This window comes from Eptesicus fuscus, chromosome 6 (genome assembly GCF_027574615.1).
Source record: "Eptesicus fuscus isolate TK198812 chromosome 6, DD_ASM_mEF_20220401, whole genome shotgun sequence".
Lineage (NCBI taxonomy): Eukaryota > Metazoa > Chordata > Mammalia > Chiroptera > Vespertilionidae > Eptesicus > Eptesicus fuscus.
The window spans coordinates 103,624,000-103,648,206 of NC_072478.1; the positions used below are offsets into that span (position 1 = coordinate 103,624,000).

At 46.3% G+C, this 24,207-nt stretch overlaps 1 protein-coding gene across 1 annotated transcript; it reads left to right on the forward strand.

Moving 5' to 3' along the window:
- Positions 1-57: 57 nt before the first annotated feature.
- ATP6V0E1 (ATPase H+ transporting V0 subunit e1) lies at positions 58-24,207 on the forward strand. Its single transcript, XM_008147604.3, has 4 exons — positions 58-254; positions 4,636-4,683; positions 15,226-15,348; positions 23,731-24,207. The coding sequence occupies exons 1-3, from the start codon at positions 151-153 to the stop codon at positions 15,317-15,319; spliced, it is 246 nt and encodes an 81-aa protein (XP_008145826.1). The 5' UTR covers positions 58-150; the 3' UTR covers positions 15,320-15,348; positions 23,731-24,207.

Here is a 24,207-nt window from a genome sequence, read left to right on the forward strand (position 1 = left end):
AGACCCCCCGAGGGGCGGAGTCGGCGCGCGGGTCACGTGAGGACGCGGGAGGCGGGCCCGGCGCGCGCTGGTCACGCGGCCGGGTGTTGACACTTCCGGGTGGGACCCGAGCGCGGCGGTGGGGCAGGGGCTGTCGGCTCGGCGGCCAGCATGGCGTACAGCGGCCTCACGGTGCCTCTGATCGTGATGAGCGTGTTCTGGAGCATCGTCGGCCTCCTGGTGCCCTGGTTCATCCCCAAGGGTCCCAACCGGGGGTGAGTGCGCCAGGCCCGCTGGCGGAGGGGGGCCGCGCGGCCGGGAGCGGGCGGGGGAGGGGCGGCCCGCACCGCGGAGACCTCGCCGGGGTGGCCCCGACCCCGAGCTGGCCGCGATGAGCCGGTCGCCGCAGCGTCGGTGGCTCCCAGCCGGAGCGCGAGGAGGGTGACCTCCGGCGGGCCATTCTTGGGCAGCAGTTTTGGGGGAATTTTTTCTCGTCACCGTCCTGGGTGGGTGGGTGGGTGTCGTCGGAAACGGGTTTATACCGACCCCAGAAGACGTTGGGGCTCGGTCTGCTGCTCTCCACCCAAACGAGGCCTCGTTTGCCCCAAGGAAGGGGTCAGACAATAGAGCAGACATTGCCCTTGCACTTCACACGCCGTCGCAGCCGCTCGGGGCAGGCTGTGCAGCGACGTCCAGCCCAGGCCTCGCCTCCCGTGGGCGCCGGGAGGTCGTGGGGCCCGGTCCACAGCGAGGTTCTGACCGGAGAGCAGGAGGTGCTGTTGAGAAACCCCTGCGTCATGCCTTCTGGAGGGCGCTCCCCGCGACCTTGCGTGTGAGAAACACGTTCTTAGGGTGACTGGTTAAGAAATACACTCCCCCCCCGCCCCCCATGTCAAATAGAGCTTAACCTGTTTTGTAAGTAAACTTTTATTGTATGAAATAGAGGCTTATCTTCAAAGGAGCCTTAGCACACTTTTTTTTTTTTTTTTTTTGCCTTTTCGTTCCTCTTTTGCCTCTGAGTCATTTTTTCTCTGCACGATCATGTGGGGTGAAACTTAGACTGAAGTCACCGTTTGTCAGGGACACCATTTTTCTTTGAAATGAACTGGTGGCTTCACAGTGCTCCGCATGCAGAGCAAGCATTCACTAAGTGTCCCTTGAGTGGATAATTCCATGGCCTTTAGTCAAGAAAAGAAAATACTGTTACTTCCTTAATGTTTTGTGACCTGAACCCTTTCTTGCTCTCTTAAATAAATGTGTATTATTAGACCTGTTACTTCCAACTAGTTTAAAAGTAAAACATCATGCAAGAAGGAGAAATGGTACATGAATTTCTACCCGGTCCCCCTTACCTTCCTCCCTCTCATCTTCCCAAGCAGTAATAGATGAAATAGAGGGTCAGAATTCAGGGGTTACGAAGGCAGTTTATATTAACCAAATGTAAGTTCTTAGACTTGTTTCTCCTACTGGAGTTAGTGTTTCTGTCTTCAACGATGTCATTACGGCAGCGATGGTCAACCGCTGTGCCACAGGCATTTTTAAAACATGAACACCTGACTATTTAGTCAGGGGCTCTGACCTCTTCCCCTGGGATTGCCAAATAAAAAAAGGACAACGGCCAACACAACCATAGCCGGCCAACACAACCATAGCCGTCAGGTGAGAATGCCCTGTGATGAACCATAAATATAGGTCATATGATCGAGTTGCATCTTATTGGTCAGGTTGGATAAGGAGACATCTGATTGGTTCATTCTTGGTACCAAAAATCCTTAGACAGGCACCTGATTTTTTAAAAAAAGTCACTTTGGAGCAAAAGGGGTAGATAATTACTATTATTTATTAGTTTTTATTTTTTTGTAAATCAAAATTACACCTATATTTTTGTCAGATCGGCAAAAATATATATATTTTTGTGTGCCACAGAATTTTAGTAATTAGTTTCCATGTGCCATGAGATGCAAAAGGTTGAAAATCGCTGCATTACACTACTGTCTGCCTTTGCAGCCTTCATACTCAAAAGCATTTATTAATGTGTTGGTAGCATTACCACTCCTTTCTTAAAGACCCCCATGGGGGTCCCACCCCCTCACCCACCCCCAGCCTCGGGACTTGATGCCCATGCTGTTATCCAGGGTAATGAAATGCCTCCTAATGTGCATGGCTTCAAAGTTTCTAGCCCTAGTGTCATGATTCAAGTTTGACCTGCTAGTGACACATTATCCGGGTGTAAGCCACAGCCTCCCCCCCAATCCTTGTATTTCCTGCTCTTGGCAGGATTGAGCAGGTCTTAAAACACAGTGCCTCCTAGGAGTCACTGTATTACATTTTGAGAAGCACTGCCCCTAGCTGGATGATCCCTGTGACCTTGACCAATTTAGTTAACTTTTCCACATCCCCGTTTCCTCATTGTAAAGTGGAAATGTTAGTACGGAATTAGTACTGGTTTTCCTTTGCCTCCTGAAAAGACTGCAAATTAATTTTTTAAAATACATGAAGGAGATGAATTGCTTCAAGGACTATGGTGAATTTTTAAAACAGGAGAGCCTTTTTTAATATATATATTTTTTTATTTTAGAGAGGAAGGAAGAGGGAGAGAGGATAGAAACATCAATGATGAGAGAGAATCATTGATCTGCTGCCTCCTGCATGCCCCCAGTGGGGATTGAGCCCGCAACCCAGGCATGTGTCCTTGGCCGGAATTGAACCTGGGACCCTTCAGTCCGCAGGCCAGTGCTCTATCCACTGAGCCAAACCAGCCAGGGCCAGGAGAGCCTTGTTGATTTGAAGCATTGAGACAACTTCATTAAGGAGATAGTAAAGTAAAGCACCTTCATAAAGGTGCCCTGTGTGAGGAGAGGAAGGAAGACTTAGATGTTACATCCTCTTTCCTGCGAGACCCCTGCACATCAGAAGACAGAAAATTGGGTGATGAGGTTTTCAGGACCTGGTGGGGCAGGGAGAAAAAAGGGCAAAAGGGAGAATTTCTGAATCTATGTGTACCTAAAGCCCCTTCCTCATTCTCCTCTGTGACGGAACAAGTGTAGGATAAAAGGGTGAAATCAGGTCTGTGCCTGAATCAGCTTTCCTGGCCATTCCTGTTTTCAAGGTTTCCCTTGTTTCTCTTTAGGCATCCACACATCAAAGTTTCAGGTTTGTCGCGGTGGCTCCCTTAGCAGTAGGTTGGGGAGGGGATGAGGAGGAAGCACAGGAATTGATGTGCCAAGAGTTATAAGCTCATTTTTTTCAAACATACAGGACATTTTCAGACATACAGAAAAGTAGGAAGAGTAGTATGACTACTGTTTACCACCACGTAGATCCAGTAATTGTTATGTATTCACATTTGCTTTATCTCTGAATAAGAGTGTGTGTGTGTGTGTGTGTGTGCACATTTCATAGCACTTTTATCTCAGACTCCGCTGTACACCCTTATCCTCTATCTGCATTACTGACCTTCTGGCATATACTTGTAGATGGCATATACTAGTAGATAGATAGATAGATAGATAGATAGATCTTGTTTGTTTATTGTTCCACTTGTTTGTTGTCTGTCTTCCCCCACGATTACGTAGACTTCACCAGGGCAGGGGTTTTCCCCTGTTTCCTTCACTCCTGTCTCCCCAGAGCTTGTACATACCAGACACTCAATGAAAATCTGTCGAATGAATGAATGGATGTGCCAGTATAATAACCATAGAGAACACACACCCACAGCACTTCTAAAGGATGAGTTAAAAATATCACTCGGAGTTCTGATCTTTGCTTCCCGCCTTCTAGGAGACAGTCCTTCTTACTCTGTGTGGAGTGGAGACCTTTCTTTGGACACGACTCTTAGGGATGGGGGGGCACTGAGAGGTGTGAAGCCGCAGGGTGATGCGATGAAAGGAATATTTTAGAACGATGACTCCAGGGTGATTGCCGATAGAATGAAAGGGAAGGAAGACGCTTTGTGCCGCCAGTTAGCTGGACGAGCTTGATAAATTTCCGTGCTAAGGTGGGAACGGAAAGGAAGGAGCCCACACAGGGAAGGATGCTTTAGAAGGACTAGCCCACAGCGTTTGGTGACTCCGAGGGTGCAGAGGAGGCATGAGCAAAAAGATGACAGATACGAGGGTGGGGTGGTGGGTGGAATGGCAGAGCTGCTTCTGGGGCGCAGGAGATTCAGAGGAGAGCCTTTGGGAGGCGAAATGGGAAGAGATTAGCATGGAGCCAGTTTTAGAAGTGCTGACATTCACCAGATTTAACTGTTTTTCAGAGAGGAATGGAGATGGGGAGAGGTCAACACTAGAGCGTCACATTTTTAGAAGTACAGTGTCATTTTGTGGTAGAAATGCCAAATGGGGTAGTTACTTGGATGTCAGAATGAATTGTCACTGCAGCCTTTGCGTTCAGTTTCAGGTGGGTTTGGATTAGACATCTAAGCAGTGGCATAAGTGCGTATCCCTTTAAATACAAATAACGTTTAGTTATTTACTCTAACTTCTACCGAATCACCCCAGGGTGCAGTGCAGTGTGGGTGTTGGGGCAGATTCAGGGGCCTTTTCTGGGTGCACAGTCCCTGCTTGTTAGATCACTTGGGAAGGGACTTGAGCCATCCTGCAGTGTCTGCTTAGTTTGCAGTGATCTAATTGTTTGCTTGTTATTGTTTTTTAGAGTTATCATCACCATGTTGGTGACCTGTTCAGTTTGCTGCTATCTCTTGTAAGTATGTTTCTCTTGTAAGTAATTTTTTCCTAAAATAATAAGCATTATTCGTGGCATTTGTAATGTATGTGATGGGAAATGAAATAAGTGGAGCATGGTTGTTGTGAAACTTTACAGCTTTGTTACAATGAAGCTTGTTCTCATGTGTGAAGAATAAAATAATATCTGAAGAATAAAAGTAGCACACTTTAAAAAAAATTTTTTTAAAAAACCCCACAGAATTAAAAAAAAGAAAAATAGCACACATTTTCTATGTTCAATATTTATATTTACATAATTTTGTAATTATGCCATTACTTACATAATCTATACTAATAAAAGGGTATGCTAATTAAACCGGGAGACTGGACATCTTTCTACCTTCCTTCTGGACAAAGCCACAGTGGTGGGGGCCGAGGCAGAGGCGGTTAGGGGCGATCAGGCCAGCAGGGGAGGGCAGCTGGGGGCCATGGGGCTGGCAGGGGAGGGCAGCTGGGGGCCATGGGGCTGGCAGGGGAGGGCAGCTGGGGGCCATGAGGCCAGCAGGGGAGGGCAGCTGGGGGCCATGAGGCCGGCAGGGGAGGGCAGTTGGGGGCCATGATGCCAGCAGGGGAGGGCAGTTGGGGGCCATGATGCCAGCAGGAGAGTGGTTAGATGGCGATCAAGTCGGTAGGCAGGCAAGTGGTTGGGAGTCAGTGGTCCCGGATTGCGAGAGGGATGTTCGACTGCCGGTCTAGGCCTAAACTGGCAGTTGGACATCCCCCGAGGGGTACCGGATTGGAGAGGGTGCAGGCCGGGCTGAGGGACTCCCCCCTCCCTGCATGAATTTCGTGCACTGGGCCTCTAGTTAAATATAAGTATATTTACATAAGAACTGTACAGATACTCTCTCCCTTTCCAACCCAAGTACAGTTTATACTCACCAGAAATTGTCATTGTAGTGCTTTGTATTTCACTATTGTGAAATATTTAGGCCTCATTTCACTTAAATATCTCACCATCTCACTTAAATAAAGCAATTCTTTTTTGTTTGTTTGTGTCCATGGACTATGCATATATGTTCTTTGGTTAATCCCCCCGCCCCTGTAAAAGTCATACTTTTTTTTTTAAATATATTTTATTGATTTTTACAGAGAGGAAGGGAGAGAGATAGAGAGTTAGAAACACCGATCAGCTGCCTCCTGCACACCCCCTACTGGAGATGTACCTGCAACCAAGGTACGTGCCCTTGACCGGAATCAAACCCGGGACCTTGCAGTCCACAGGCCGACGCTCTATCCACTGAGCCAAACCGGTTTCGGCATTCTTTATTATGACTGTTCATCTACTGAACTGAAGTTGAGCTAGAATTGTAATCAAGTAAGAGTAAGAACAATTTTTTAAATTAAAAGATTTTATTTATTTATTAATTTATTTATTTTTCTGAATCCTCACCAGAGGATATTTTTTCCATTGATTTTCTTTGGAGAGGGTAGAAGGGAGTGAGGAGGAAGAGGAGGAGGAGGAGAGAGAAAACACATTGATGTGAGACAGAGAGACATCGATTGGTTGCCTCCTACATCCACCCTGACCGGGGCTGGAGATCGAACCTGCAACCCAGGTAAGTGCCCTTGACCAGGAATTGAACCCATGACCCTCCAGTGCACAGGCCAACACTCCAACCACTTAGCAATCCAGGATGGGGCAAACATTTTTAAATTTAAAAGTGTAATAATTAGCATCTATTTGAATAGATTATATTCATTTATATAAACTGTTGAGTAAAAACTATTTTTAGGGTATGTAAGGTAATCCTCAACATATGTTTTTGGGATACTGTTATTTAGCCTCATGAGTGGCAGAACTGCAGTTTAACTGTTTGAAAGATGTTTCCAGCTCTTGTCCACCATGTCCCCTTCAGTGGGGAGTGGCACCAGGCAGGCCCCGGGAAAAATCTGAATATTAGTCAGTTCATGGAGAAAACTTCAGAGTATTCAAAGGCGAGCTCTTACCTCTTCTGCCTACATTTAGACCATTTTCCCCTTCGCACCAACGTGTTGTGACAGCTGTGTTGACTGGGTTCATACTGTCATCGGTGTGTTCACAGAGGTAGTGCACAGATTTCCAAAATTAGGTTTTTCTTTTCCTTGAAACCTGATTATATGTCCTACTTATTAGCAAGTTACCTGTCTCAACATTGGGTGTAACTTAAACCCTAAATATTTTACATACCTGCTTCCACAAAGGGGTGGGATTCTGCAATAAATCACAAAGTCAAAGAAAGCTTCACTGTTTGGTGCTAGTAGGTACCAGTTATTTCTTGAAAGTACCTCTCGTGAAGGAAGACACACCCAAAGAAACTGGATTTTCTAGACAAGGTCATGTTTTGAAATACATTCATGGACTTTTTAATTGCCTTCTGTTTGTGGCAATATTTTCCTCTTCCCAGTTTGTTCTAGTTGAAGGTTAGATTCTGTGGGGCGTGACGTGTGTGAACTCTGAATAAGCCAGGATCTCTGCCGGTGTGACCAGTTTGTGTTCATAGTTCAGCAGAGGAAAGTCGATTTCAAAACAGAAATCCAACTGGGGCCCGGCCATCGTGGCTCAGTGGTTGAGTGTCGACCTATGAACCATGAGGTCATGGTTCAATGCCCAGGTTGTGGGCTCCGTCCTCAGTGTGGGGCATGCAGGAGGCAGCCGATCAATGATTCTCATCATAGATGTTTCTATCTTTCTCCCTCTCCCTTCCTCTCGGAAATCTATAAAAATATATTTTTTTAAAAAAGAAATCCAGCTGGGGACAGGCTAAGATTGCTGGTGAAATGTCAGATGGGAAACTGGATATAAGGAGCGATAGCTGAGGGCCTGAGACTAATGTCCTCAGGCAGTGGTTGTCTACTGGGGCTGCCACTGGCATCCGGTGGGCAGAGGCCAGGGATGCTGCTGTACTTCCTACAGTGGACAGGACAGCCCCCTCCTCCCAGCAAAGAGCTATTCAGCCCCAGATGTCAATACTGCTGCCGTTGAGAAACAGCCCTAAAAAAGAGAGGCCAGGGCCAGAGCTCAGGAATGCCAGCATTTAGGTGCACGGATGAGGAAGGGCCAGAAAACGGCACCCTTGAGCCTTCCCTGTTGAAGTAGGGGGAGTGGCCAGAATGTATGAAGGAATCAGAGGGTAGTAAACTCAGCAGGCATGCACCCCAAATTGGAAGTCAGTATTCCATAAGAGTGGGAGAGAACTCTCTGGAGGCAGCATGGGGGGGGAAGGGGGGGGGGCAAAGAAGTTTGTACTCCCATCGCCAAGCCTGAGCCATCTGGTGTCAGCCTTTCTGATTGAGAGCTTCCGGGAGCCAGGCTTCAGGCAGCTGGAGGCAGCCTCAGGGTGAGAATTGGAGGAGGTGTGTGAGTGAGTGAGTGGCAGCTCTTGGAGCAAGTTGCCGAGACCCAGTGGAAGCGGGCGGGAGAGGGGGAGGGCGGATGTTGGATCAAGTTGTGAGATGAGCAGACAGTCTGGGGAGGAGTTTAGATCATGGTAGATGGTCCTGGGAGGTTTGGGGAAAAATATTTTTTCTGGCAAAAATTGAGATAAAGAGGATAAGAGATCTGTTGAGCGTAGCTCTTACAGTTCCTGCTGTTGGGCCAGAACTGCACCTGAGGCTTCCATCGCGGGCAGTCGAGAGGCCTGGCGGTTGGGCACGCTGCTTGCCAGCCCCGGCACTAGGATGTTGGGGTCGGGCTTGGTTTTGTTTCTGTAGTTTGGTTTCCCAGCACAACTGCACCGTTGATTGAAGAACTTCCTTTCTCCATTCAGTTGCTTTGGCATCTTTGTTCAAATGACTTGACCACATACGCGTGAGTCTATTTCCAAACGATCTGTTCTGTTCAGTGACCTCTTTGTCGAGCCTTTTGACATACCATACTGTCTTGGGTATTGTAGCTTTGTATTGAGATCAGAAGTCTGAGTCCTCCGTGTGTGTTCTTCAAGGTTACGTGGCTATTGTAAAGTAGCCACGTACGTTTCAGAATCACCTGGTCAGTTTCTCCAAAAAGGCCTGTTCACTATTTCTTCTTTCGTCTCCAATCTGTTAGTAGGCCCACCCAAAGATTTTTTTTTTTCAGTTTGTGTATTATACTTTTTAGTTCTAAAATTTCCACTGGGTTCTTCTTTTCATTGTTTTAATTTATTTTCTGAGATTCCCAATCTCTAGTACCATCCAGTAGTTGGTTTTCACATTTTGTTATTAGAGTTTATTAATATACTGTCTATAGGATGAGTTCGATACTGCTATTATCGGAACCAGAACCTCACCTACGACATTTTTATTTTTAGGTAGTACAGTTTTTATTTATTTTTCTTTTTTTTTACAGTTTTTATTTCTATAGACGTTCTTCTGCTTCTTTTACAGTTTTGCTTCCCCCTCCCTTTTCCTTCCCTTCCTCTTTCCCTCCCTCACCCTCTTCCTTCTTTCTCCTTGCACATATTTTAAGCTTATCTTATTTCTTAAGACATAGTTTATTTATCATCTGTATCTGATCATTCCAGTATCTAAAGCCCTTCCATTTCTGTGTCTGCTCTTTGCTGCCTTCTACTCATGGTACCTTGCTTCCGTATGTGTTCAGTTATGGTTGACTGCAAGCTGTTAATTTTCCCTATAATTTTATATGTATCCCTTCTTCGAGGTCTGGTATGAAGGTGGGCCCCTCCTAGAAAGGATTCACGTGGCTTCTGTTAGATGCCTAAGCATCACCAGTGTGGCTTAAATTAAGTAAAATTCTTGATATGTGTTTATTTTTTAGAAACCAGAGAATGAATTTGATTTGTAAACCATTATGATAACCAGTTCTCAGTGATGACCAGTTCTTCCTTCTTGGTACTTATATTTAAGACAGGTGATTTTCCTGGCATTTCTCTTGAGGTGGTTCTGCTTGATTTGTCTTTACCTTGGGGTCTTGATTTTTTGTGGGGAGGTATGTGAACATTGTATTCGATTCTTTGCCTTGGCTGGGCCCTGGGCTTTATCTGCTGTTCCCCATGTCCTGTGAGGTCTCAAGTTCATCTGCTTTAGTATATGGTCTCAAGGAACAGAAAGCTATCTGCAGTCACTTTTCTTTCCTCTCTGGATACTTGCCTTCACTCAGCTTTTTGGTCTGAGAATTACTTACACTTCTCTCATGGATACATTGAAAATATTTGGCTATCTTGACTATTTATAGTGGAAGGGAAATCTGCTAGATGAAAAAGTTTATTTTTCTTATTCTGACTGTATAATTTTTTCCCTTTATAATTTGGCAGGTAAGAGTATTGTTACAGACTTTGAACTGGAAGGCCTGGTATAGAAAGTATGGAGAAAAGAAAGGAAAGATATTTCAAGAGCTGGCAAAAATAGGGCATATCCCTGCCGTATAAAAGGGTCATTAAAGATAGGGTTGGCATAAGGTTAATGAAAAATCATTTTGTGCCTTCTCATCTGGAGCTTGGGGTCCTCTTCTAAGCTCCCATGGCTGTGGCAGAATTAAGTTCCTTGTGGTTGTAGGACTGAGGTCCTACAACCTGCTGGTTATTCGTTGCGGGTCATTCTCAGCTCCGAGAGACTACCCACATTCCTTGTGGAGCAGCCCTTCCAACTTCAAAGCCAGGAATAGAGTCTCCTTGTGTAAAATCCTTCTCATCCTGTAGCAGTCTGAGTCTAATGAGATAAAAACCACACAGTAGCTTAGGCAGAGGAAGTGGAACAAAATTATTATAAGCTCTGACAAAAGAGTGTAAGATATAAGGAAACCCAATATGATCCTCGGGCTGCGGGAGACCCAAGGAAAGACAAACTTGAAAGGGATTCGGACCTCGTTGGAGAAGGTGTGGCTCAGCCCACCCGACAGCAGAGGCAGTTTGTTGGTGTGGCCAGGCTGGAGTTGGTGGGCTAGCAGTATGCCACCTCCTGAGTACAGGCAGGGGAGCAGGTGGCCAGGGCCCGGGTGTGTAGCCAAGTTCCTGTGCCAGTGCAGCAGGCCTCCAGAGCCTGCGGCCACGCAGGGCCTCTGGTTTGGGGGTCAGAGGGCTGCAGGGAGCTTATTTCCAGGCTGAGGCTGTGAGACCAAAGAGCAAACATGTTCTGGGCCCGAGCCTGCTCGGGCTTCACCAGATGTCCTCGTACCCACTCCACAGACTCCCTATCCCCGCCTGCAATTTCCCTCCAGCTCCCTCTACCGAGACAGCTTATCACTGTGCTCTCTGTAAGGAGAGAAAAAGGAATTCAGTTGTTTGTCTGAGTGCATACTAAAGGAAATGTTCGGAGCTAATCACTCATAAGTGATACACACGCTCCACATGCCTTTTGTCAGGGAGAGCCTGTCCCTTTTAGGAACTCTCCCAAGTAGGTCACGTCCACTCAGGATGACTTCCCTTTCCTCAGGCCAGCTGTCTGTTAGAAACTGATCACAGGAGTGACCATCATCGTGTTCACTCTCTTGGGTTTAGACAGGGTGTGCATGCCAGGGGTTGGTTATCTTGGGGGACATCCAAGAATTCTGCGTACCACAGAGGGGAGGGGTGGGAGAAGAGGCAGAGACGAGGATGACTCAGTGCTGCATGAGGAACTCCTTTGTGCAGTACACAGGTTGTATTTCATTCCGTGCCTCAAAGCATTGTAGCTGTCTCATGGGAAAGAGAAGGAGTAACTAGTATTTATTAAATGTCCGTTTGTCAACTACTCCATAGAGCACTTTCATATACTAGTATTCTCTCTTTATTTCTTAACATCTGGAGGCAGGGATTATTATCTTCATTTTACAAAAGGGGAAACTAAGGCTTGGGGTTGTAAGGCCACTTGCCTGGAGACAGTTGGCTAATATTTATGACTAGTGACCCAGTGCACGGATTCGTGCACATTGAAAGGAAATTAATTAGAAGGGGCTGGTGGGGCAGGACTGAACTAGATGGGCCAGACACGCCCTGGAGCCAACCTTCCGCAGTCCCTGGTCCCTCCCTGGTGTCTGTGGAGTAAGCAGGGGTCCCTCTGGCAGGTGGGGTCCCTTGGCCTGCCTGGCCTGCGGGGATTGGGCTGAAACTGGCTCTCCGACATCCCCTGAGGGGTCCCCGAGTGTGAGAGGGCACTCTGCAAAGTTGTTGTTGTACAGTGTGTGGAACGCAAACGCAATAGTGCAGTAAACCAGATTTGGGGGCCAACAGTGCCCCAGCAACAACATAACCCACAGCCGAAGGTGAAATCGCAAGGCCCCTTGAGGAATTGGGTTCCCTCTTATCTGGTTTTGGGATGTGTCACCGGAGAACCACCGCTGCCAAGTCACTGCAGCTCAGCAGCTCCTGTGTTGAGCGTCTGCCCCCTGGTGGTCAGTGTGCGTCATAGCGACTGGTCGGACGGTCAGACACAGCACATTAGCCTTTCATATATATAGATAGATAGCTGGAATTAAAACCCAACCCTGCCCAGTACTGAATCCATATTTTCTAATAGCATCCAATAATATGTGTCTTTGAACAGGTTTGTGTCAGTGGATTGGGATGAGGGCAGATAATGGAGATAGTGCAAGTTGCTCTTCTGTGTCTCTGCTGTCTCTTAAGAAAGCCACTGATAGAGGTCACTCGTGTCATCGCCCTGGCTGGAGAGACAGTGGATCAGAAGAGAAGTCCTTGCCAACAGGGAAGCTAGGCATTTATCCGCTTGATCTGTGCGTCACCTGGAGGTAACCATGCCTCTCTGTTTCCTGTTCTCATATCTGAATGTGAAACAAAAGAACAAAGCAAGATTTGAGAGAGCTGGGTGTAGCCTTATCTGTGGGGGAGGACATACTGTCTGGTTGGAGAATCCTGATAATCCAGAGCTGAGCTCCTGACCAGTGGCCAGGGAGTGTGTGTAGAATGAACGCTCCCAGAGCCCAGCCCCCTTCTGTCCTGGCTTCTCTCTCACAAGCTCATGGGCCCCGCAGGGCTTGGTCCCTCTTCTCATTCCTCTTTGCATCCCCAGAGCTGACCTGGAGCATGGCATTGGTAACGATTGTGGGATAAACCAGGACCTTTGTGTCAGCTGGTACAGTGGGACTCCAGAGCCCTGGTCCCATCCGGCCCTTTCACAGATTCACTGGGGTCATTATGCTCTCTAGGGCTTAGTGTCCTGTCTTTAGAATAAGGAGCATGGACTTGACTTCTGGCCCATGCCAGCTCTGCAGACTGATGTCACCGCCCCATAGCTGCCCCAGGCATTTGAATAATCTCAGATGGTCGGTTATGAGGCTGGACTTAGGTTATGGGGACATGTGGAACAGCTTGGCAGATTTGAAGGGTACATTTCGTTCTCTCTTCCTGGACACATGAAATAATAGGATCATTAGAATATGACCTCTTCCTCCACCCACTTCCATCAATTCAGACTGGATTTTCCCCTCCCAGTTCTCCGCCGTGTTTGTGGAAATTTCAAGTCGGGTCGGAGTCGGAAGGGCAGGCACAGAGCTCAGCTGGCCAGAGGGGGACAATTCCCCCATGAAATTTCAGAGGAAAGGCCTGGCCGTTTCCCAAGGAGCTTTTTGGAACTGTGGTTTGTTGGGGTTTTTAAGTGAGATGTTTTGCTTGAATCAAAACATTAAAAATAGTATGGAAAATTAAATTCAAAAAAGTTTCTCAATATGACCTGAGCAAGCAAAGTCGATTTTGTTCTCGCTTCTAGATATTTCTTCCTGACCTCAGGTACCGAAGGCTTGTCCTGGACTTAATCGATAATCAGCAGATGGCTTCTTTATCTCCTTATCCCCCAGATCAATTTAGATTTTGCTAATCGGATGCCTTGGAAACGTCAGTACTTCAGGTAGCTTTTGTAGTGGGAACATCAGTCCGACTGGTTTCTGGTTCAGGAGCTGCTGCCACCTAATGAGCATCGTGAGCACAGGCAAATCATGTAGCCTCTGCCTGCCTCAGTTTCCTTAACTGCGTTATGGGAGGATTAAAGGAAAGGTTCCGGCTGAAGCAGAGCGTCAGGAGTTTCACAAGCGCTCTGGGTCACTACAGTGTGCAGCCAGGAGGGAGGACCCGCCGCACAGCATCACAGAAAGTGCTGGGAGCTGGTGTGAAGACAGGGGACAGTCTAGTTCGGGTGCTAACATACTTTTTAGTCAGGTGTCCAAGCCTTAGCCGGTTACTCCAGTCTCTGATGGAAGGACGGGCGCTGCTTTTACAGTCGGCTTCTCTTGCCTGCTGGGGTTGGGGAAGTCCTGGGCCTGTGTGGAATTTTCCGTGACTGAGCTCTGCACCATGAGTGAGTGTTCGCTGCAGTCACAGAGCGTTCCAGTGTGTCTGCCTGTGCTGTCCTCCCCTCTTCTGTTACAGTGTCAGAGAGCTGTTACACCCCAACTACACGGTGTTTTGTTTGTGTTTAATACTCTCGTTCTCAGCACAGATCAGAGAATCTCCTCTGAATTAGCTTTTTGTTTATAAAGTGAGTCAGCTTGAGGTATCTACTCTGGCCCCATCTTCTCAGGTGTCATGTTACCTGTCACAAAACCACCTTTTGTGGGGGGGATGGGGAGGGCAGGTGCACTGTTTCTGTAGGCGCAAGCTTCTGTGCGGTGCTGGTCATAGGTGATCAGAACCGGCCTTTGGATCCTTTGATTGGAAGAATTCTAAAAATGACAGTAAATGGAAGAATAGAGATCCACCGGATAAAGGCCTGGCTGGGTTAGGCTGGTTCCCCTCTCATAGGGGAATTCAAGGTCCTAACACTTCTTTGTTCTAGCTCCGTGGTTCTCAGACGTCATTGGGTGTGTGAATTATTCTTCCAGATATAAAATCGCTGTGAGCGGTAGGAGACAACGTTAAAGACCATCTTGCTGCTGTTCACGTCTCACCCTGGGTTCTGTGGAACACCATTGTGCTTCCTGCATAAGCAGTCCGTAACCCAGAGCCACTCCTTGTCACGTACAGTCCGAAGTGAGCAGTTGTTAAAGCCAACCACTTGGTTCCGCTTTCCTGGGGCTCATCTTAGTGGCGATGGTGGTTAGAGAAGGGGCACTCAAGGGTTACAGCCTAATTGGGAGATGGTGGGCCGAAATGTAACCTGGCTGTACCGGCACAAATGGGTGTGGCATGTGGGCTGTGGGTCTTAGCGTTTGTAGAATGGATAAAGGAACACCCGTTTTTCCTGAGCTGGAGATTAGGTAAAAACACTCTGAGGGGGCAGCGGGGTGGGCTGGAGGGGGCCAATGGGGGGAAAAGGAGGACTATGTAATACTTTCAACAATAAAGAATAAAAACAACACTCTGAGGTAAAGACATGTGAATTCAGGAAATCTTAGATACTTCGACTAGGAATTGAGAAACTGAGAAAAGACAGCTGTACTGTGAGGAAGCCTCGCTGCTTTGTGACGTGTGTCGAAACCAAGGCCAGGTGTGTCCTGTGGGACAGCTGTGCTCCCTAATTTAGCACGATGTGCTATGAACTTGCATTGAAGGTTGGTCTGAACAGAGGAGACTTAGGTTTTATTAAAGCTCCTTTCCCCCCATCCTAATTGAAAAGGGTCCTGTTCCCGCATGATTTCACCACTTTCGTTGTCATTCCTCCCCCATTATTCTTTCAGTTGGCTGATTGCAATTCTGGCCCAACTCAACCCTCTGTTCGGACCGCAGCTGAAAAATGAAACCATCTGGTATCTCAAGTATCACTGGCCTTGAGGGAGAAGACCCGCTGCCCAGCCATCGAGGTGACTATACCCTTGACCTTTCTCATCAGTGTTGTCAGTCACTCAGCTGGAGTTTGCCTTGACTTTTTCTCCGAGTTTTGTGGCCACTTTAACACTTGGCAAGGGCAGGCACTGAAAGCAAACATGATCTCATGAAGAGCAGACGTAAATTTGGGACGTAGGTCATTTCCTTTACCAAAGGATTTATCCACGAGATTCTCTTAAATTCTACTGTGACCCGGCCGTTTAAAACCCAGTTTGATGTACAGGATTGACTTGGCATGCCGTCTGTTAGACACGGTTCCGGAAAGCGACCACTGGTAGTTGCTGTTACAAGACCCAGAAGCTTCAAGAAGTGGCCGGCAGATTTGACATTAGCATTTCTGAGTGCTCTGGATAGAGAGAGACAGGTGGTTTTTGAAAATTGGTCTTCAAACTGCAGCTTTTATTTGGTTCTGAGTATTGGCGGTCAGGAGTGGTAGAGCGGAAAGATTGAAACACCAGCTGAGAGGCAGGAAGCCTGTTGTGTGGTTTGTTCCTCTGTCTCCATCGTTTTGATAAAGTGGAGTCAGCGCTAACTGTTTGGGTTCTGGTGCAGCGTTGGGGCAAGGGCGCCTCTGGTGGCACTGGGCCTGTCAGGAGACACATGGTGTCCGGCTCCCCGGCTTTAGTGATGCCAAATGGGTTCAGGTAACGGCAGCCTGGTCCTCCAGTCGTGAAGTTCTCTGTCGGCCTTTCACCCAGTGATGTTATCCATTAATGAGTGTAGTCTGAATTGAGTGTTACCGTAGAAATTGCAAAATGGTGAGTTTCTAGTTCTACATTTGATTCGATGACTCTTTCTATAAGAACTTCCCCTCATCAAGGAGGATTATTGAGTAACCTTGAAATATAGATCATACAGGAAAAGCAGAATACATTTAACTTAAATTTTTAAAAATTTTCAGACTACAAGTTGTTGGTGCTCAAGTTTCTTCGAGGGTACCCAGTGAGGTTTCTTTTTTTCCCCTTTTTAATTGTAAGCAATTACATTTATTATCCTTTTTATGTTCAACTAGAGGCCCGATGCATGAAATTCGTGCAAGGGGCTCCGCCCTCGCAGCCCCGGCTTCGTTCGGAAGGTCGTTCGGCTGTCCGGTCTAATTAGCATATTAACGCTTTTATTATTATAGAGTGTTCTTTCTTTGGCCGATGGGAGCCTGTCTAGATGGGCTTCTATGTCCTTTTGATACTGCTCTTTGTTCGTCTCCTTACTTTCTGGCAACATCAAGATGTCCCAGACCCCTCTTGTATGTGTCCTGGCCCAGGCTTCGAACCAATTGCTCCTCCAGTTGCTTTCTGAATTCCCCACAGAAAGGATCCTGGCTCACTCGTCAGTCCTCCAGCCCAGCTGGCCCTGGTTCCTTTCAGTGGGAATGGTATTTACAAGTCAGGGTCTGATTGCTAGGTGCGCCTGTTCCTGCTGGGGTGTTGTTGCTTCTAAGTCTCTACAATAGACAGAGCCAGAGGTGTGTACTTTTAAGAAGAAAAAGGATCACGAGTTCATGTTAGCATTTCTAGTTCAAATTTCACGTGACAGCTTCTTTACTTCTTTGGTTTTACACTTGAGTATCATTCACATATACTGAAAATCTTAGTTCCTAAAGACAGTAACTTAATTATTTACTTTCCTTATCCTATAATACATGTAAAATAGTTTCAAAATAACACCATTATAACTACCAACTATAACTTTATTGAGTGCAGTTTAGGATATCTTTTCTGCTTTATTGTTTTTAGAACAAATAAAGAACAGGATGCTGTTTTCTGAAATCCTTGAAATAATTATTTTTTCTGGGGGTTATCAATTTGATATGTAGTTAGATTAAGTTTTATTTTGTGTTTAATTCATGGTAATTTTTTTATTTGCTGCTATTTTGAATATGTAAAACATATTTCCAAAGTCAAAATTATAAGCAAGATATATTCAGAGAAGTCTATCCTTTGGGTGTTTCATTTTGCTTAGGATAAGCAAATACATACGTGTGTGTGTGTGTGTGTGTGTGTGTGTGTGTGTGTGTGTGTGTGTGTTTTATCTCCATTCCCCCCCACACACACACACATACACAGCTATTATGGAAAACATATCTATACTATTCTATAGCTTGTTTTTTCCCTGAACACTGAAGCCTAGAGCTTGCTCCTATCAGTGAATAGAGATCTTCCTCAAGTCTTTTCATAGCCATTGATGTCCTTCTGGGTTTTTCTAGTCTTTTGCTATTGTTAATAAAGCCACAATAATATCCTGTGCATATGACATTGTATTTTTTTTTAGTCATCACCCAAGGACATGTTCATTGATTTTTTTTTTTTTTTTTTGAGAGAGAGAGGGGAGGAGAGAGGGAGAGAGAGCAAAAAGAAAACACATTGATATGAGAGAGAAACATCAATAGGTTGCCTCCTATACACACCTAACCGGGGATCGAAACTGCAACCTGTGCCCTGACTGGGAATTGAACCCACACCTTGCAGTGTATGGGACAGTGTCCCAATCAACTGAGCCACACTGGCCAGGGTGACGACGTATATTTTTGCTAGTGATCTTTGAGTTGGATTCCCTGAAAATGAAATCTCTGGGTTAAAGTTAAAAATACTTTTTTTAGATATACACATTTCCTTCTCTAGGGATTGTGCTGTTTTTGTATTCTCACTAACAGTATAGCCTGTTCCTCAGCTGGATTTGTGCCAATCTGATAGGTAAATAGTCAGCTTTTTTCCTCTTTGCCCAAAGGCGTTTTGATTTCCCTCTTACATGGATTTTTTTTAAAAGATCGGATTCATAACATTTTTTTACCTGCCTTTTTTTCCCGCAAGGTCTCCAGTTTTCTAACCTTTTTAACTACAGTGAATGTTAGGTAAGGATGCCCATGAGGCTTTAAAGCTGAGAACTTCCAGCACTGCCTTCATGACCTCTCCGCGCCTCACCTCCTTCCCTTAGGATTGGGCTTTCTGGCCCTGAATACACTGGTGTGTGGATCTGAAGGTTTCATTGGCCGTCTTTTCATTCTCGTGTGTGTGTGACCTAATTGATGAATTCCTAACGTTTGCACTCTGGTCCACAGCACCAACTGGGGCTGCTGCTTGAAACCCTTATATTAAAAGGTGGTTCCTTTAAAAGCAAAGTGCCAGGAAGCAGAAGGGCACAGCCAGGCGAACCCTAGTTACGTTTATTCCACGTCCGAGGTGGTGATTATGGCAGTACCAGGACTTGAGGCCTGTGGAGTGACCACATCCAGAGATCTAGTGTGTGTAGCATTGGAGCAAGCAGAACTCTTAAGACAGGACTTCACTGTTCTTGGTGGTAAACTCAAAAGATTGAGCTGATTTTGAACTTTGAACTTTTATGATGAAGTGGGATGATGAAGAGGTGCGGAACCCAGATGTAGGCCTTCTTCATCTGGTGAGGAACAGTGTTTGATCTTGTGCATGATTTGTTTAAGAACCCAGGTTTGGAAATCAGCAGGTGTAAGTTAGACATGGTATTCAGCAAGAGGAAAATGAGAAACAGTTGTGAAAGCTTTAGAAAAATTTTATACAGGTGAAGTTGACTTGATCTGAACAATACAGTTGAACACCTCGTCCACCTTTTGCTCCTTTCATCCCTCTCCCTGCCGTGATTTTCTTCCATGTGTCGATAGGCCGAGTGCTAGCATGTTATACTCATTGGCTGCAAGTTTTGTCCCGAAGTGGCCAGAACAGTGCTCTCTCCATCTTCGCCCCCGCCAGTCTTATCCCCTCACTATGGACCTGTCACAGCAAGGCTGCTGGTTTTGTCCATGTCCCGTTTTCCTACCGCCTTGGGGTGTCATGCTAGTCTGTAGTCTCCTGGGAGTGGATTTGGCTTCAGCCCCAGTGTCCTGCAGTTGGTTGGTTTGCCACGTCATGGTACTATGTTAGATGAGCTTATATAGTTTGCCCTGGTCCTGAAGGGCAGAAATTCTGTTTTAGTCCAAAGTCTAGACGGGGCGGGGGGGAGAAAGGGTATTGGTAATTAGGCCCCTGCCCTGGGGGAGCTGTTTTTCTGTGCATTCCAAAAATATTTGAGTGCTCATGAGACAAATAGCACTGAGTGGGCATTTCAGCGAACCCTGTGAAACAAAGCCATGCCTGTGGCAAGCGAAGCAGTGCGAGCTGCTGTGGGTGCCAAGTGTGTCTTTGATCTGATCTCTGCATATTCTGCTGCCACTTCAAACTCAGCCACGTCTCCACTTCCGTTCCTGATGTCACAGTTTTCTCTGTCACTTAGCATCAGAACCTCTCGATCACTTCTTTCTCCTCTTCCTCGAATCCAGTTGATCCTGTTGATGTCTCTGTGTCTGTTCCTTCGGACACCCTCATTTCTGACCCAATCACTCAGCTCCGAGTTACTGCAGTGGCTCCTCATCCAGTCTCCCTGTTCTTACATTCAGTGTGTCCACAAACCTCGCCCTGTGTGTCTTCCTGGTAGAGCACTTCCTGAAGCAGCTCACGGCCTGCCCGGAACCCTCGTCATTCTCCGTGGGCTGTAGCAGGGTCTTTTTAACCTGAGGCCCTGGGTGCAGCGGGTACAGGCCCCTTGACATGCTCTGTAACATGTTGTAAGCTCAGCTTTGTCAGGGTCACCAAAGGTCCCTGAGCCACAAAAGATAAGAAGGACTAGTCTGCAGGTATGTCCAGCTTTCTAACGTGGCGGTCAAGGCCTCCCGGTCTGCCCTCAGACCACGTTGGCAGCCTTTGCTCCGCTTCCCTCCGTGACCTATGGTTCCAGCCGCACTGTTTTCATGTTCTTGACCTACTTAGCTGTACTTACCCTTTCCTGCCTCTCGCTACCTGCAACGTTCGTTAATTTAGATAGCAGGTTAGTAAACACCACTTTTCATTCTTCTGTCTTATTCCGCTCCCCCGTTCTCTTGCGGTTCTTCCTGGTGCTTCTTGGTGAGTGTCCAGCCTGCAAGGCCTTGCACTTCTTTCCTGGCCACTTGGTTTCAAAGCAATGTCTTCCCCCTAAATGTGTTTAGCTCCCCAGCTTTTGCCATTCATTTGACTTGCTAAATACTAGGACACACCCTTGGTTTGCTTGAATACTTCTTGTTGTTCATCTCCTGCCGTAAGTACATACATTACACATAACAATAGACAGGGAATTATTTTGTGAATTTGTGATATCTATCTTTGAATAAAAATATATTCAGCCCTAGCCGGTTTGTCTCAGTGGATAGAGCATCGGCCCTCGAATGAAGGGTTGTGAGTTCGATTTCGGTCAAGTGCCGTACCTCAATAGCAGGCTTGATTCTCTGGCCCTGGTCGGGGTGCATGCAGGAGGTGACCAATGGATGTGTCTCTCTCACATAGATGTTTCTCTCTATCTCTTCCTTTCCCTTCCACTCTCTAAAACACAATGGAAAAATATCCTCGTATTAGGATTAACTATATATATATATCACTCATCCTTCCCTGAACAGATTTTCTGGTCTGCCTTGGTGCTTTGATGTTGTCTTCATTCTCAGTTTTATCTGAAAGTAGCCTTAGTGATCTTCTTACCAGGTGTACCGGTTAATAATGTGGATTTTATAATCAAAATACCATAATCTCAAGAGAAACATCAAAAGTGCTTTATTCAGAGTAATGTCCATCGCTAGCTACACATTTCCCCTATCTTTCAGGTAATTTGTGGATACCGTCCCAATAGAACTTTTCTTGTTTTGAGGCAAACCATTCAGAGACCCAATTTTCCACTTCTTTGTACGTTTTGAAGTGCTGCTCAGAAAGTGCATGTGCCATCGATCGGAACAAGTGGTAACCTGAAGGAGCAAGGTCTGGTGAATACAGCGGGTGGGTTAATACTTCCCAGGCAAGATCTTTTAACGTGTCTTTAACTGGTTTTGAAGTGTGTGATGGTGCATCATCATGAAGCAAAATTACTTTGCTGTGTCTTCTGGAACATTCTGGTCATTTCACCATCAAAGTGTGGTTCAAATTGATTATTTGTTGTCGGTAGCAATCAGTATTAACGGTTTCACATGGTTTTAAAAGCTCATAATACACCACACCTTCCTGATCCCAACAAACGCAGAGCATTGTCTTCTTTCCGAAGCGATTTGGCCTTGCAGTTGATGTTGATGGTTGACCTGGATCAACCTATGATTTTGTGCATTTGGGATTCTCAAAATAAATCCACTTTTCATTGCCAGTCACAATTCAATGCAAAAAAGATTGTCTTTCGTGCCGTTGAAGCAACATTTTATTGATGACTTTTTGGTTTTCCATTTGTCTTTTGTTCAGTTGATGTGGCACCCATTTTCCTTCCTTTAAAATCTTGCCCATTGCTTGTAAACGATCGGAAATTGTTTGCTGAGCAACTTTTAATCTTTCTGCAAGTTGTTTTTGAGTTTGACACGCATCTTCATCCAATAATGCTTGTAATTGTTGGTCTTCAAATTTTTTCAGTTGACCTGGACGTTCTTTGTCTTTCACATCAAAATCATCACTTTTAAAGCATTTAAAGGTGTGTTCACAAGTATCTTGAGATGGAGCATGTTCATCATAAGCTTCCTGAAATATATGATAACTTTCAGCAGCACTTTTCTTCAAAATAATGAATTAAAACTTCCAGCAAGTGTTCTTTTTTTGGCACGAAATTCGACATTTTTAAGCGTAAAAATATCTATGATGTTAACACCTTCAGAAAATTTGACATACGAAGTTTTCAAGCTTGTTGTCGATACAACAAAATAGAATACATATCAAGTCGCATATATATCAACATATGTGTAACTCCATCTATTGAAAAAAATCTGCATTATTAATCGGTACACCTGGTATTTTATAAAACGAGGGTGTGGGCTTTGTCAAGTTCCTTTCCCCCATCCCAGTCTAAGCAGAGAGATAATTAGAATACGGGCTTCCTTAATTCACTCCAAAAGCAAACCATAAGTGTATGCCATTTAACATTACGCTCACTCACATTTATCTTAAATTGGCTATCATTGAGCTTGAGTGAAAATTATTCCCGGATTCTCTGGTTTTTCAAAATTGAAGACCTACTTTTTCATTTCGTGATTATTTGTCCAAAAAAGCCTAAACGATGAGGAGTCTAACAAGTATGTTCTTCCTAGAAAATGAGCAGACAGAACATCTTCAGTGTCCTCAAGTGAATTCCTACTGGGCCTGGAGCTCAGGTCTGTGCAGAGAAGCCGTGCTGCTGGCCGGGGGAGGAGAGAAATGCTCCTTAGATGGGAGAGAATGTTTATGAAGCTGGAGCGCGGGGGGGGGGGGGGGGGGTGGCCTACAAGAGCCACCGGCTCTGGAACTGCCCCTCTGCGCCTGCTGTGGTTCTTTCCTGCTACATTGTGAAACTGGTGCTCTGATTCCATCTTGGGCTGAATGTACCTGCGGCAGGGTGTCCCGGCAGCCTGGTCTTGCCACCACCCAGGGCGGTTGCGCTGCCCCAGCTTGTACCAGTCTCTTGTCTACTTCTGGGCGCCTGGAGCCCGGGCCTGGGAGCCTTTTGCCACGCTGCCCTGTGGGTTCCCCTGGCTCTGCCCACTGACTTGCAAAGCCTCAAGGGCCCATCAGATCTCTCTGCGCACTGTTTGACCTTCAGTCTTGTCAGACCTGCCTGCCACAACCATGTCTCATCCAAATGTAACTAGCCCCTCCCACTTGCGCTTACCCTCAACCTTCTGGCAAACTGTGGTCATAACCAGCTCGTTCTCTTACCGCCAGCTCAGCCGTGTGTGGAAATTGCCTTTGAAGGACATTTTCTCTTACTTGCTTATTTAACTTCAGAAGTAGCATATGTGGCTGTATTTATATAGAGTTATAAAACAGGCTTTACATAAAGGCGTTTCCGCAACCACGTTAGCAGTTGGATGTGTGAAGATGCCTGGTCTGGATGTTTACTGGCTCTGCAAAGGTGGGGTTGCAGCTTGAAGCTTCTAGCAAAAAGGACTCATCTTTGTCACCTACACTTGTGGTGGTGAGAACAGGGAGCTCGCTAGGAGCAACTTCAAGCTCCAAGGACAGGGGATCTGCTCCTAGGAGTCGGACAGAACAGCTCGCGGGAGCCTCGCTTCCTTGCTGTGAGAGGGGAAGGGAAATAGACTCTTGAAACCGAAGTGAACGCATTAGATTCCAGTACGATCGGTCTTAGTCACTTCGCTCTTCCTCTTTCTGTGACACGGTCAAACCTACTTGTGATTCTCAGTGTAGCAGTGTCCTTGGTAATGGGACCTCTTGTCACAGCCCTGCAGCGCCTACCCATGTTTGCAGGTTAACTGAGCACCTAGGCATTACAAGTGACTGCCCGATGGACTCGGTTGATGTCAGCCTGTGCCCTCCTGCGGGTGGGGTGGGACCAGTGACTAGCCCGGCTTTGTTTTGCAGGTCATGACGAGAATTCCTCTAGATGTGCAGTCACCTCCACACCGGGCCGCCTTCCTTGGCTCGCCTGCTCTGGCCATCCTGCCTTAAACACCCACAGCACAGTTGACTCTCATTCTCCAGTGCAGTGTTTGTCCTGTTAGCCTTTTTACACTTTGATGAATCATGTGCCTCCTTAATCGAAACGGTGCCGATGCCATCAAATGTTTATGCACTCCTCTGAGACAGAAGGTGCTCGGGAAACTCGGCATCTCCTTGGGACTGTGGACCTGAAGATGGCTCCTGCCTGCTCATGACACGGGGACCGGTGACGTGTGCAAACGCTGTCACGAGACAGTAAGACTCCGGTGCGGCAGCCGTAGGAGAGCATGTTCAAGGGGAGATCTGTCCCGACAGAATTACACCAAAGTCTATTTTCAGGATGAATTTCTTACTTCTGCCATCTTTTGGAATAAATTATTTTCCTGCTTTCTATGGAAA